The 15,889-nt window shown below is 42.9% G+C and overlaps 1 protein-coding gene across 2 annotated transcripts in view; it reads right to left on the bottom strand.

Annotated features, from left to right (window-relative positions):
- Nucleotides 1–15,889, bottom strand: part of LOC124005398 (mannosyl-oligosaccharide 1,2-alpha-mannosidase IA) — a 237,971-nt gene that overhangs the window by 3,170 nt on the left and 218,912 nt on the right. Inside the window, exons 6-11 of one of the 2 annotated variants that reach the window (XM_046314620.1) lie at nt 13,689–13,815; nt 13,056–13,149; nt 11,563–11,678; nt 10,270–10,489; nt 2,697–2,869; nt 249–364 (exon numbers count right to left, since the gene is read on the bottom strand). In XM_046314620.1, the coding sequence (XP_046170576.1) occupies nt 249–364; nt 2,697–2,869; nt 10,270–10,489; nt 11,563–11,678; nt 13,056–13,149; nt 13,689–13,815 (846 nt within the window). The remainder of the gene's footprint in view (nt 1–248; nt 365–2,696; nt 2,870–10,269; nt 10,490–11,562; nt 11,679–13,055; nt 13,150–13,688; nt 13,816–15,889) is intronic. The other variant, XM_046314621.1, reaches the window with a different exon arrangement.

Here is a 15,889-nt window from a genome sequence, read left to right as displayed (position 1 = left end):
GTGGATTGAGAAGCAGCCGGTGAAAAAAGATATCTGGAGCTTAAAACTAACGGATTTTTGATGGGGATTTTTGTATTATGCTAATTTGATCAACTCTAGGGGGATTTAAACTGCAATTGCCATTTACTTCTTACTACTTCTCAGAAACTGTAAATGCCACTTACACTTAGTGGAAGAAGCTAAGTGTTTGCTGGTATAGTCTCAGTATGGGGGGGGGGGGGGGGGTTGACTGGCCGTGTTAGACTTACTTGAGTGTCTCGGAGAGGAAAAAGCTTTGTTGCATGTTATCGTGGCTGACTGTCTGGGCGTACACGTCTCGGATCCCAGAGAAACCAGCTTCGACTCTGCAGTGTTGCTCCAGAGCCTGGGGGGAAGAATAGAAAGAAGAGCACAGGAGGGATGTTCATGTCAAAATGGACATGTACCATACCAGCAGTTGGCCAATGGGCACAGACAGCATCTCCCTACCTATCGACGTAATGACGGCAATTCCTATCAAATCAAACTCCCAGTAGTAGGACTGCAGCGCTCAAGTACTGGAGTAGCGCAACGCTGATACGGGAACATGAGGTTGGTTATGGAGAGCCAGAGACAGATGTGTCAACCTGGTACCATGTCCTCAAACACACTCTTTTGCCTCACAGTACACCAAACATAAAGCCTACTTATATTAAGGTCTTGTCCTGGGGCACCTTATACAATATTCCACAGCATCCAGCAGCACGAGTGAGAACAAGAGCTTGGGGTTGAGGTGGTGAATGGGGGCAGAGCTAATAGCGTGGCTCGCAATCCCCTTAGCCATTGCAAACGGGGGGTTGGGATGATAGATATAGCATTCGTCCTGTGTGATCAGACTGACACATGCATTAATTATGGGGCACAAAGGGTTGTCAAACCCCACACTTTGCTTCTTCTCGTGCAGATGCAACAGTAAGAACAGGGGTCTGTGTTAATTATGGTGCATTAGTCTGCTGTTGTCAAGGGGCAGTAATATGCTAATCAGCCTGGCTAGTTCTGCCCTCACACTGCCTTGTTAGACGTAGCATCGAAGGACCGTGACCATGTTCAATTATATGTACTGTACATTAGTTCCTCGAGAGAATACGCATGGACAGAGACCAGTACAGATGTCAGATCTCAATTTGAACCCTTTCGTCGCAGGAGCAAAACTAAAAAAAAATATATATTGTTTTATTATTATGTCGAAGGAATACAACAGATATAATAATAAATGGTTGGTTTTCTCAGTGCCTATGTGGTCCAACGGTTACAGCCACTAACCCCGGCACACATATGCCAGAGTCGGCATGGCTTCGAATCCGGCCCACTACCCTTTGACTCATGGACGAATGTATTTGTTTTGACGCATTCATTCCACGTGTTTACAGGATTCATTCCGGCAGGGGTTACAGCACAGGTGTTTAAACTCATTCCACGGAGGGCCGAGTGTCTGTGGGTTTTCGCTCCTCACTTGTACTTGATTGATGAATTAAGGTCACTAATTAGTAAGGAACTCCCCACACCTGCTTGTCGAGGGCTTAATTGAAAGGAAACAACTCAAACTAGGCCCTCCATGGAAGACCAGGTGTGTTGAATTTAGTCATCACTGAACTGATCAATTAGCTCAGTTGGTCAATTCAGTGATTGACTAAATTCTACACACACGGTTGGTATTGTAATCAGAACAACTTAGTCCTTTTTGAGCAGAAGGGCGATTTATCTATTTGGCAAACATTCCGTGCAATAGAAAGTAAGTTTATTATCATTTACCATTTATTCATTTATGGCAAATCTACTATGGCCTATGTAGCCTATTGTTATTATTTGATTTGTTTCCTATTTATGTTCTCCTAAAGTGTCTGGTATGGTCATGTCTTATCAAGATCAGGGGTAAAATATCCCTGGAATAATATTTGAAATGTGTAAATGAATCAAGTCAATCGGGGGATTGAGTTATTTGTGCGAGAAAGGTGTGGTAGGCCGACACGGTAGGCCGACACGGTAGGCCTATATGTGAGCGCTGAAGGCAGCGACCCTAACAGCTAGATCACCTCAGGCCACGACTGAACTCAAATTTGACCTTAGGATACACTTGTATGGTCGTAACCTAGTGTAGACCAATATTTATCTTGTGTTAAGCTATATAAAACGATAAAACGACAGTTAATGCGTATGGCTGCATTTCAGATACATTTTTGTACATTTGAATGTTGCAGTAATAGGACCTACATTTACATTTACATTTAGGCATAGCATTTAAGCGAGTGAGAGATAAAATTATTTTGATAGCAAGCCCTGATCCCAAGTGACTCGACTGCCTCCACATGGAGAAAAGATAACTGCTATTTTTCAGGGACTCATTTGAATTTCCTGATGCAGCAGGAAAATTCTCTGCCACAAGAGTGATCAAGTTAAGATCCGCCATCTGTATGTGGAATAAATGTGGATTGTCTCTAATGAAGTTTTTAATCATATTTCAACAACACATTCTAGAATCACAGTTTTATTGTTCTTTACACATTTACACACTTTAAGGAGAAGATCTCCACTCAGTTTAAACTCATTGCTAATCAAAATGTAACAAATATAACCAGAAGATATTTTGCCGATAAAGCACCAGAGTTATAAGTCATTGCTTTAGTGACATTATGGCTGCATCATGAAGACTGTGCAACGTTAACGTCTGTGTGACTCACCTCCACTGCCTCCCAGCCCCACTCCCGATACTTGGGGTCATGGGTCAACCTCCACATGTACATGTAGCTCTCGATGACCTCCGGCCGCAGGATGTAGTATCTGTCACTCAGTCTGGTCGCCGTGGCTTCTGCCCCGCCGTCGAATCGGAAAGCCTCGGGCCCTAATTTCGTAGCTGAAGGGAGATTAGAGAGACACAGAGTGAACAGATTAAATGACGTACTTAAAACAAAAACATGGGGGATGAGGAATTTTATTTGAGTCAATTTATTTTTAAGTTAATAGTTTGTTCAATCAGTCTTCTGAGGTACTGAAACAAATCAAAACGAACCACATAGCTGTGGGTGAATTAGCAACACACTATAAATACTATAGCCCTGGCACAGAATCAGGATTCCGACATTACGCTCTAAAAAAGTCATGGAAAATGAACTCTACAATAAAGACCTGTTCCCCAGTTGGTCTTGTAATCCAGATGGTCTACACATTCTGTCTCTGTTAGCCGGCTGCCACTCTGGAAGGCCATAGCGACAGCATGTGAACATGATTCCCATCTACAGTAGCCCAATGGTTGCTATTCTGGGTAGCAATTTGAGCAATCTTTTACATTTAGAGTTCAGGGCAAGTCCATTGGCATGGCAACATTTCACATTTTGAATCTCAATCAGGATGATTGTGTATTACTACGTATGTCACATGACGCATGTTTCACATATTGTGTTTTTTCCCCCCCAAACCGTAGTAGGTTATTTGCCAGGTCGTTTGCAGAACCCTTACAAAAAAAACATGTCAAATTTGCATTTTCACATGTGAAATCACACACACGTTGAGCTTAAACTTCACATGTGAAACCATATTTTCACATGCATTAAATGTAAACGTTCACATGTTCACACAAGAGGAGAATAACATGTTTCACCTCACATGTGAATTGCAGCTTGTGAATATCGGATATTGCAGTTATATTTCACATGTGGAATTGCAAGTTCACACGTGGGGTTGAAATAATGTTATTCCCTCACATGTGAAAAGCTGGTGTCACATGTTGCAGTAGCAAAGCTTCCACTGGTGGAATTAGAGTGACCACATGTAAAAAGCCCAACTGTGGGACAAGGGAACGATTTTGCAGGACAGTCGCAGAACAGTGGACAGAATAAAAAATCATTCTTACAGGTTAATGGATCGCGTTCAAATGGGGACATAGTTCTGCTGTATGAAGGTCACTGCCTGTTAAAGGGCCAATCCTTAGTAAGTACATCCATTTTTGTACTTACTCACTGCAGTCACTACATCCATTTGGCAGGAGAGGAATGAGAGCAGCAATGGCAGCAGTGGCATTTCACTCCTTGACATCATCTCCTTTCTATTTCAGTACACATGACCGACTCCTACTTTCTCAACTCTTTTTTAGGACCGAGAGCCCATCTGCCTTTTGAACTATTGACTGTTTTATGTTTCTATACATCGACCTTCCTCTCCTCCCCAACAGCGAGGCACACTAGCCAATGACGGAAAACCTTCAGACATTTTCCCTCATGTCTGAATCCATAATAGGGATGTAAAGTTTGTGCCGGAGGGTAGGGCTGCCGTCTTAACGGCTCTTAACCAACCGTGCTATTAACAAAACAAAAAAGTGTTGTTTGTAACTTGTTTTGTACAATATTTTGCTGCTACTGAAAAGAGCTTCTGGACATCAGAACTGAGATTACTCACCTCAAATTGGACGAGGATTTCTTCTTCAATGAGTCAGACGCAAGGGATATACTACAGACACCGGACCAGGCCCAGATCCCCGTTACTCACTGGAAAAGGAAACGTAGGTTTCGCGGAAAGAGATCAGGTTTCCTTGTGAGGATCAGGCAACGAGTGCTTAATCTGTCCTTGCCTTCTGTTCTGCTAGCTAATGTTCAATCGCTGGAAAATAAATGGGACGAACTGCAAGCACGTATATCCTACCAATGGGACATTAAAAACTGTAATATCTTATGTTTCACTGAGCCGTGGCTGAATAACAACATTAAGAACATACAGCTGGTGGGTTATACACTCTATCGGCAGGACAGAACAGCAGCCTCTGGTAAGACACGGGGTGGGGGCCTATGCATATTTGTAAACAATAGCCGGAGCAGTCTCGAGGTTTTGCTCTTCTGAGGTATCTCATTATAAGCTGTAGACCACACTATCTACCTAAAGAGTTTTCATCTGTATTTTTCGAAGCTGTCTACATACCACCACAGACCGAGGCTGGCACAAAAACCACACTCAATGAGCTGTATTCTGCCATAGGAAAACAGGAAAACGCTCACCCAGAGGCGGCACTCCTAGTGGCAGTGGACTTTAATGCAGGGAAACTTAAATCAGCTTTACCTAATTTCTATCAGCATGTTAAATGTGCAACCAGAGGGAAAAAAAATTCTAGACCACCTTTACTCCACACACAGAGACTCGTACAAAGCTCTTCCTCACCCTCCATTTGTTAAATCTGACCATAACGCTATCCTCCTGATTCCTGCTTACAAGCAAAAATTAAAGCAGGAAGCACCAGTGACTTGGTCTATAAAAAAGTGGTTACATGAAGCAGATACTAAACTACAGGACTGTTTTGCTAGCAAAGACTGGAATATGTTCCGGGATTCCTCCAATGGCATTGAGGAGTACACCACATCAGTCATTGGCTTTATCAATAAGTGCATCAAGGACTTTGTCCCCACAGTGACTGTACGTACACATCCCAACCAGAAGCCATGGATTACAGGGAACATTCACACTGTGCTAAAGGCTAGAGCTGCCGCTTTAAAAGAAATCCCACTATGCCCTCTGACGAACCATCAAACAGGTAAAGTGTTAATAAAGTACTAAGATCGAATCATACTACACCGGCTACGACGCTTGTCGGATGTGGCAGGGCTTGCAAACTATTACAGACTACAAAGGGAAGCACAGCCAAGAGCTGCCCAGTGACATGAGCATACCAGACGAGCTACATAACTTCTATGCTCGCTTCGAGGCAAGTAACACTGAAACATGCATGAGAGCATCAGCTGTTCCAGATCACTGTGTGATCACGCTCTCCGCAGTCGATGTGAGTAAGATTTGATTGGATTTGATTTGCCCTTTAAACAGGTCAACATTCACAGGGTGGCTCATAAGGCCGTGGGGCCAGGCGGATTACCAGGACGTGTACTCCGAGCATGCGCTAACCAACTGGCAAGTGTCTTCACTGACATTTTCAACCTCTCCCTGTCTGAGTCTGTAATACCAACATGTTTCTAGCAGACCACCATAGTCCTGTGCCCAAGAACACTAAGGTAACCTGACTAAATGACTACCGACCCGTAGCACTCACGTCTGTAGCCATGAAATGCTTTGATAGGCTGGTCATGGCTTACATCAACACCATTATCCCAGAAACCCTAGACCCACTCCAATTTGCATACTGCACCAACAGATCCACAGATGATGCAATCTCTATTACACTCCACACTTCCCTTTCCCACATCACAACTAACATGGTCACCAAGCACACCAAGACAGTCGTGAAGAGGGCACAACAAAACCTATTCTTTCAGGAGACTTGAAAAGATTTGGCATGGGTCCTCAGATCATCAAAGGTTCTATAGTTGCACCATCGAGAGCATCCTGACTGGTTGCATCCCTGCCTGGTATGGAAACTGCTCGGCCTCCGACCGCAAGGCACTAAAGAGGGTAGTGCGTACGGCACAGTACATCACTGGGGCCAAGCTTCCCGCCATCCAGGACCTCTACACCAGATGGTGTCAGAGGAAGGCCCTAAAAATGGTCAAAGACTCCAGCCACCCTAGACCTAGACTGTTCTCTCTGCTGCCGCACGGCAAGCGGTACCGGGGCACCAAGTCTAGTTCCAAGAGGCTTCTAAACAGATTCTACTCCCAAGCCATAAGACTCCTGAACAGCTAATCAAATGGCTACCCAGACTATTTGCATTGCCCCCACACGTCGTGCTGCTGCTACTCTCTGTTATTATCTATGCATAGCCACTTTAATAACTCTACCTACATGTACATAATTACAACAATTACCTGGACACCGGTGCCCCCGCACATTGACACATTGACTCTGTACCAGTACCCCCTGTATATAGTCCCACTATTGTTATTTACCACTGCGCTTTAATTATTTGTTATTCTTATCTCTTACTTTTTGGGGGAGATTTTCTGAATTGTTGAATTGAATTGTTGGTTGAGGGCTTGAAAGTAAGCATTTCACTGTAAGGTCTACCTGTTGTATTCGGTGTATGGGACAATTAAAAAATTTGATTTGGCTAGAAGACGGGGGGGGCCAGCCGTGTTTTGTTGATGGCACAGATCCAGACAGCAGAGAGTTGCAGCAGAAGGAGAGACCCTTTTAACCTCCTTTCTCACTCCAAGGGCATCCAATCCAACAAAAGCTAAGAGGCTCGGAAGTGAAATATTGAGCAGCCCTCTAATGAGAAGGGGAAAAAATGAAGAAAAAAGCAGAGGATGGCCATAAAAAGGAGGAGGTGCCTTTAAGGTGGAGAGATCAAAAGTCTTCTAAGTATATCAAGAAACCTGTTATGCGATGAGTCGCATCAGCTGCATTTTCAGGATGAAGCCGGTCTGCTCACCCTGTGGTGATAACACTCAAAATGGATTCCCTAATAATATATTTCCGTTAAGTTTCAAGGCCGAGAACGAGAAATCAAGTTCAAGCAAGTTTTTTTCTCCCAAAAAGTGAACACAACTCATGTTTTAGATTTCCTTCGAGTTCATTCTCCATTCAGACAGTGCACAGTAAATAAAGGATAGTTGAAAAATGTTGGGTTGAATTGACTCTACTGGGAGTTTTCTTAACCCTCGGTAGTGATACGCTCCCTGCAGTTAGTGTTGATAACTGGAGTTGATTGGGACGCAGTACTTTAACCTCCATTATGAGTAACCATAATGTGACACAATAAATATTTAAATAAGGCTTTATACCCTTATAACTCAAAGGGAGTCAACTGAAAGAGAAATGTACTCCGCTGGAGTTGATTATTCATTTGAAACAATACAGAAAATTGAAAAATGGCAAAGGAGTTGATCAAAAATTATACTGAAAAGAATAAAATGGCAATTAGAGTTCAATTTAACCAACTCTTTGCAAGTTGGATATTTACTCCATTTAGTGTAATTTTAACTTCAAAAATATGAACACCAGGACCAGAATAGTTAACAATATGAATAGTTTTAACAATATATATATACCATATAAACCCCAAAATAGTGTAAAATGAACTGTGTGTGTGGAATTTCATCAAGCCTGGATGATATTGGTCTTGTTTGATCTTCGTCCTCTCCAGGTTGAGTTGTGCTACAAATCATTTGCCTGTGGTCTCTGTGAGACTCTCATTCTCTGTTTATTTTACAAATAACAGACATCTTGGTCTTTCTCCATTCTGAATCACCACTGACTGCCTTCAAATGATTACTCCTTTCAAAGGAGGTCTGGTAGGACAGCATGAGTGCACATTGAAGTGTTGAAAGATGATAAAGAATAATTTGGAATAACTTTTTTTAACCCCACGACAACATTCCGCTGAAATTCGAAAATATTTCTTTGAAATATGTAACATTAACAAGTCCAATACAGCAAATGAAATGTAAACATCCTGTTAATCTACCCATGGTGTCCGATTTAAAAAATGATTTACAGCCGAAAGCACAACATATGATTATGTTAGGTCATAGCCAAGTCAAAAAACACAGCCATTTTCCCAGCCAAAGATAGGAGTCACAAAAAGCAGAAATATAAATAAAATGAATCACTAACCTTTGATGATCTTCATCAGATTACACTCATAGGACATCATGTTACACAATACATGTATGTTTTGTTCGATAATGTGCAAATTTATATCCAAAAATCTCAGATTACATTGGCAGGTTTCGTGCAGTAATGTTTTGATTCCAAAACATCCGGTGATTTGGCAGAAATACTCACAATAAACATTGATAAAAGATACAAGTGTTATTCACAGAATTAAAGATAGACTTCTCCTTAATGCAACCGCTGTGTCGAATTTCAAAAAAACTTTACAGAAAAAGCATAATCTGAGAACGGCGCTCAGCCCAATCCAGACAAAGAAATATCTGCCATTTTGGAGTCAGAAGTTAGAAAAAAAACTATAAATATTCACTTACCTTTGATGATCTTCATCAGAAGGCACTCCCAGCAATCAATGTTCGACAATAAATGACTGATTTGTTCCATAAAATTCCATAAATTCTATCATTTAGCCATTTGTTGTTAGCGTGTTCAGCCCAGTAATCCATTTTAATGAGGCGCGAGCACTTCATTCAGACAAAGACTAAATGTTCCGTTACAGTTCGTAGAAACAAGCAAAACGATGTATGGAATCATTCTTTAGGATGTTTTTAACATAAATCATCAATAAGGTTTCAATCAGAGAATTTCATTGTCTGAAGAAAAGCACTGGAACGAGAGCAAACTCTGTCGGGAGCGCACGTTACAAACCTGAGACACCCTACCAGACCACTGACTCAAAGAGCTCTCATGAGCCCCTCCTTTATAGTAGAATTCTTAAACCAGTTTCTAAAGACGGTTGACATCGAGTGGAAGCCCTAGGAAGTGCAACTTCATCCATATCTCACTGTGAATTCAATAGGGCATGGGTTGAAAATCGACCAACCTCAGATTTCTTACTTCCTGTTTGGATTTCTTCTCAGGTTTTTGCCTGCCATATGAGTTCAGAGTATTTTCTATCCAATACTAATAATAATATGCATATATTAGCATCTGGGACAGAATAGGAGACAGTTCACTCTGGGCACGCTATTCATTAAAAAGTGAAATGCTGCCCCCTATCCCCAAAAGGTTTTAAACATCGTTTGACATGTTACTACAAACTTTTGTTGTACTTAAAAAAAACTTTTAGTCTGGACTTAGTGCCCGCACCTTGTGCATTCGGATTACTGGACTAAACGCGCAAACCAACATTTTTGGTCATAAAGAGGGACATTATCGAACAAAACAAACATTTATTGTCTAACATGGAGACCTGGGAGTGCCACCAGATGAAGATCATCAAAGGTAAGTGATCAATTTTAATGCTATTTCTGACTTTTGTGATGCCTCTCCTTGGTTGGAAAATGGCTGTATGGATTTCTGTGACTAGGCGCTGACCTAACATAATCGTTTGGTGTGCTTTCGCCGTAAAGCCTATTTGAAATCGGACACTGTGGTTGGATTTACGAGAAGTTTAATTTTAAAATGGCGTATAATACTTGTATGTTTGAGGAACTTTAATTATGGGATTTCTGTTGTTTTGGATTTGGCGCCCTGCAATTTCACTGGCTGTTGTCGAGGTGGGACGCCAGAGAGGTTAACAAGATAGTCTAACAGCATTGTAATTTCACTGACTTGATAATGTCCTGCACAATAACAGGAAATGCTCTAATTGCTCTAAATACACAGAGCAACATCCAGCCATTGGATATCCAATATCCTTAAATACTCATCTCATACCTGGCCTTGACACAGATGTCCTATACTCAATGCCTTCCCAGTCCTACTCACCAGATCTACTGTAGCTCTCATGGCAGGTGTGCGTAATCTCTGCAGCCAGGTCCAGGTAGTGCTGTCTCTTGTCTGGAGCTCCGTCGTCCGCGCCGATCACCACCATGCCCCCGGAGAAGCAGGCCAGGTGGCCCATCTTGTGGTCCAGAATGCCCCCCCTCCACTCCGCCATGTAGGTCAGCCCACCAGGGGACTTCTGCACCAGGTTAGCCTCGATAGCCTGGGGGATGATAGACATTTATAAATGGGTGAGACACAGGTAAATCTATATTAATTGACTGCATACTGAAGCATTTTTGTCAACTCGGTGTTGCTTTGAATCCTGCTGGTACTGTGATGGGGAAACATGGTTAGCATTTATACTAGCCTGGGGGTATTCTACATACATACAGTAGAATACAGCTTTCTACCTTAGAAATAGAATCCAGGCTTTTTATTCTAGTCATTCTATACTTATGATTTCAACTCTGTGGTTTCTGAATGCTTCTGTTACTCTGAAACTGAGATGGCGAAACACCGTCAATAAAAAAAGACCTGCAATTGTTTTTCAATTTAAATCTGATCTAAGAAGAGATACTGGAGAAGCAATTGGAAGGTCTGGAATACATTTCTATCTACAGCACAGGTTCCATGGCAGTGCTGGGATGTCAGCTGCTTCAATTTGTGTGTACCCAAGTTGTTGTTCTATCCACAATGCTCTGTGGATGCATGTTCTATCTATGCACATAGCCAATGTGAACAACGTGTCCATATTGGTATTTATGTATGGAATTATTTATACATCCTATAACATATTATATTCTGATTCCAGGAGAGAGAGAGACGTGGAAATCTGGTGGAAACAAAGGAGAGATAGAGGGATGGAAAGAGAGAACATATCTATCTCTCTCTCTCTCTCTCTCTCTCTCTCTCTCTCTCTCTCTCTCTCTCTCTCTCTCTCTCTCTCTCTCTCTCATTTAAGGAGAGGATATTGTGCTCATGCCATGTGTGTGCAGTGTGTTTGCATGTATGTGTCTGTTAGCGCATGTGCATGTTTGCGTGTATGTTTGTGACTTTGTGTGCACACTTGCACGCGTGTGTGTGTGTGTGTTTGTGCATCACAGGTTGCTGATACTTGTTATGATGTACTGTAAAAGCATACCGAATTCTAAAACTACAGCAATAACAGACCCCAGTCCTCCTTTCCTTTGTTCCCTCCATCCGTATATCCTTCCATATTGCCTGCTGAGACCGAGCGGCCCCCTGACGACAGCAGTAGGTCCCTCGCTGTGCGCTACATGGAAGTTCTCCTACCTCCAGAGCACTGTAGTACATCTTCTTAGCCTCCTCGTCCGTCTTGTCTGACATCAGATATGATTTGATCAGATACTCGTAGAAGCTATCCCCCAGGCCGCCAATGGAAACATGATCTGGAAGAGAAAAAAGAGAGACATCTGACATTATCTCTACACAGGGGGGGTGGCTTCTTCACAAACATTACTCTGCAGTCTCACAGGCGGCCGAAACCCAACAACCAATCAAATAGAGTCAAATAGAATCAGGGTATACGTGGGGTATGACAGGCTGACTGATTTGTAGATTCATACTCTGAGTAGCCTAAGCAAAGAAAATAGCATTGCCATTATGGCTAGCTTTATCACGTACCCATGTACCCACACAGTTGTGGTTTTAATTTAAATAAAAATGATACTTGGTTAGTACAACTTCAGATATATATTTTTTTCCTCCCACTCAATTTCATGCTAATTTAACAACTCTGGATAAGATACCGCGTTGGAGACGTTTTTGTGCGCTCACACATCCACACACACATCCATGCAGGCAGGCAGGCACGTCCACCCTCCACCACCACACATTCCTACACACTGTGAAAGGTTATCACGCAGCGTTCTGCTGGCCCTTGACAACAGAACACCAGAGACTGTGGGAGAGGTCTGTGTGAATCTGTGCTTTCTGCTCTGTGCCCCATGTGCCCATGCTGACAAAAACACAGGCTGGACTGAACACCCATCCCCCTCTCCTTCCTCTCCTCCTTATCTACCTGCTTCATTAACCATTCGCCCACAACAACAATTATCCCCATAATCAGCCAGATTAGGACTTCCAGACCCACATCTTCAGAGCCCGTCTTGGCATCTCCCATTCGTCTGCCTTTCAGACGAATCGGGAAAAGACTCAATTCCCCGCCGTAATTGGATTCATTATTATTTGAATAACCCAGAGCGAGGCGATTTACAGCACTGCTTGAGACTGACGTTGCTACTGAAAGAAAGAAAGGAAGAAAAAGGGATGGATGGATGACAAGGAGGCTCCAAAGGATTTAAATAGGAGAGCTCCTGCAAGGCCGGAGGAGTGTGTAGAAAGATCAGTTCACGGACGACTACAGGGTAATAATATGGAATTCCTGTACAGTTTTAAAAAGTCTACGGTTTGCCTGTGGCCGGGTTAACCAAGGACGTTCTTTACTGCTGTACTACAATTACAAAGGAGGTGCTTGTATAGTGGCAAAGGCTTTCCTGTGGACACAGTGTGTGAAGTGTGGTGATGTAAATTAAGCTAGCCCGCTAGCCAGATAGCACTTTTCAGACCAGGCTAGTAGGAAATGTGGCGTGAAATGTTGTCTTCCCAAATTTCGCATGGCACAAATGTTGTACCTTTGGCTAGTAGAATGCCACTCAGGCTGTCTAGTAGACATTCTAGTCTACTAGTGTGGCTGGCCAGTGCCCTTATGTTCCATGATAATAATATAATAATGTGTATCTCCTTCGGTGGAGACCAGTACTCACGTTGGACCCAGTTGCCACTGACGGGACTCAAGAAGTTGGGATAGAGACCGTGAGGCTTCTCGATTTTGTTCAACAGCTTTCGGATATTCATAACCTGCAACCCCCACACAAGTAAAAAAACAAACACATTAGCTCTGAACGAAAATAAAATTCTGTAAACTAAAAATAACTGTAGAGAGGATTTCATCTTTGGCATCACATGTGCTTCGAATTGATTTAAATGTCCTTGTACCCTGAAGTTGATGCTCACAGACAAATTAGAAAGTAAACGTAGTCATCCAAGGAAAGTTGCCATTATGTTCAGTATGCCCATTAAAAGCATTCACAAATATCCATTAAATGAATGGAAAGTGAAGTCCTTAAGAATAGTAATGACTGCAGAAAGAAAAACACACATGGATAATGGCATAGAGCATGCACTGATAAGCATACAATGTTAACGGTTTCACATATTTTACTGAGTAAAATCTGAAATTCGGTCGCAGACAGTCACGCAAAATGGCAGAAAACGTCCCCAAAGTTCCCAGGTTTTTTGAGAAATTCCTGTGGAACGATTCTAACTGGATTCTAACTAAGTTTCTGGATTTGTGCGACCCAAGTCACTCACAGAACTGTGGGTACTGTAGTACATACCTTCTCTGTGTAGATGCCATTGTTGGAGAGCTCTGATAGGTGGACAAACTCCAGGTGCAGGGTTCCAAACTCCGCCAGGATACTGCTCCCGGCTGACGCCCAGCCCCAGCTCCAACTGGTGCCACTGCAATAGAAACCATACCGGGACAAGTGAGGACCACAGTCAACACACTGTTATACACATTGGGAATAGAAACCATACCGGGACAAGTGAGGACCACAGTCAACACACTGTTATACACATTGGGAATAGAAACCATACCGGGACAAGTGAGGACCACAGTCAACACACTGTTATACACATTGGGAACAGAAACCATACCGGGACAAGTGAGGACCACAGTCAACACAGTTATACACACTGGGAACAAGTGAGGACCACAGTCAACACAGTTATACACACTGGGAACATAAACCATACCGGGACAAGTGAGGAGCACAGTCAACACAGTTATACACACTGGGAACAAGTGAGGACCACAGTCAACACAGTTATACACACTGGGAACATAAACCATACCGGGACAAGTGAGGACCACAGTCAACACACTGTTATACACACTGGGAACATAAACCATACCGGGACAAGTGAGGACCACAGTCAACACACTGTTATACACACTGGGAACATAAACCATACCGGGACAAGTGAGGACCACAGTCAACACAGTTATACACACTGGGAACAAGTGAGGACCACAGTCAACACAGTTATACACACTGGGAACATAAACCATACCGGGACAAGTGAGGACCACAGTCAACACAGTTATACACACTGGGAACCTAAACCATACCGGGACAAGTGAGGACCACAGTCAACACACTGTTATACACACTGGGAACAGAAACCATACCGGGACAAGTGAGGACCACAGTCAACACACTGTTATACACACTGGGAACAGAAACCATACCGGGACAAGTGAGGACCACAGTCAACACACTGTTATACACACTGGGAACAGAAACCATACCGGGACAAGTGAGGACCACAGTCAACACACTGTTATACACACTGGGAACAGAAACCATACCGGGACAAGTGAGGACCACAGTCAACACACTGTTATACACACTGGGAACAGAAACCATACCGGGACAAGTAAGGACCACAGTCAACACACTGTTATACACACTGGGAACAGAAACCATACCGGGACAAGTGAGGATCACAGTCAACACACAGTTATACACACTGGGAACAGAAACCATACCGGGACAAGTGAGGATCACAGTCAACACACTGTTATACACACTGGGAACAGAAACCATACCGGGACAAGTGAGGACCACAGTCAACACACTGTTATACACACTGGGAACAGAAACCATACCGGGACAAGTGAGGACCACAGTCAACACACTGTTATACACACTGGGAACAGAAACCATACCGGGACAAGTGAGGACCACAGTCAACATACACCATTACACACTGGTTCACACTCAAGACAATAAATCCATGCTAGCATTTTTAAAAATAATTACGTTCTGCAACATTTTAATAGTGGGCAAATAAACAGTATTGCATCTTGATGTGATGCTACAATTGCATTTTGTCCTTACAAAACGTAGGCAGATTGTACAGATAAACAATCCACACCAGTGTCAGTAATGAAACACATTCCATTTTCACCTCAGTGTGGTGTCACTTTCAGCAGTTCCCTGGTTTGTCTTTGAGGCAACTAAGTGTCTTGTAGCCAATGCATTATATGGTTCTAGTGCACCAACACCTACAATATCTCCAAAATGTGTTTTCTTTTATATCCCAGAGCAACGGCCCATTATTTGTTTCTTTCTTGCTTTTCAGAAAGCACTGAGCCGAGGAGACAGATATCCAGTCAGATATTACAATTGTTCATCACTCTCCAGAATTGTGTGTTTTTTGGTGCTGAAGAAAGTACAGAGACGAAGGTGCGTCCCAAATGGCACCTTATTGAAAACACCGTTCACTACTATTGACCAAAGCCATGGGGGCCCTGGACAAAAGTAGTACACTATATAGGGAATAGGGTGCCATTTAGGGCGCAGTATAAAGATTAAGCAGGTCTGGATCTGTTTGTCCCCCTTGGGCACCAACCCAGATGCTAGCTGATGCACCGCATCATTTGTCTGGGGAACAGAGTGGGAGGCTTTGCCGCCCTCTGTAGATCAATAACACCGTCTACCTCTGCAGAGTCGAGGAAAGCGTTAAGTTC

This window comes from Oncorhynchus gorbuscha, linkage group LG19 (genome assembly GCF_021184085.1).
Source record: "Oncorhynchus gorbuscha isolate QuinsamMale2020 ecotype Even-year linkage group LG19, OgorEven_v1.0, whole genome shotgun sequence".
NCBI classification, from domain to species: domain Eukaryota; kingdom Metazoa; phylum Chordata; class Actinopteri; order Salmoniformes; family Salmonidae; genus Oncorhynchus; species Oncorhynchus gorbuscha.
The sequence above is the reverse complement of the archived record's forward strand: the minus strand, read 5'-3'. Positions and strand labels throughout refer to the sequence as shown.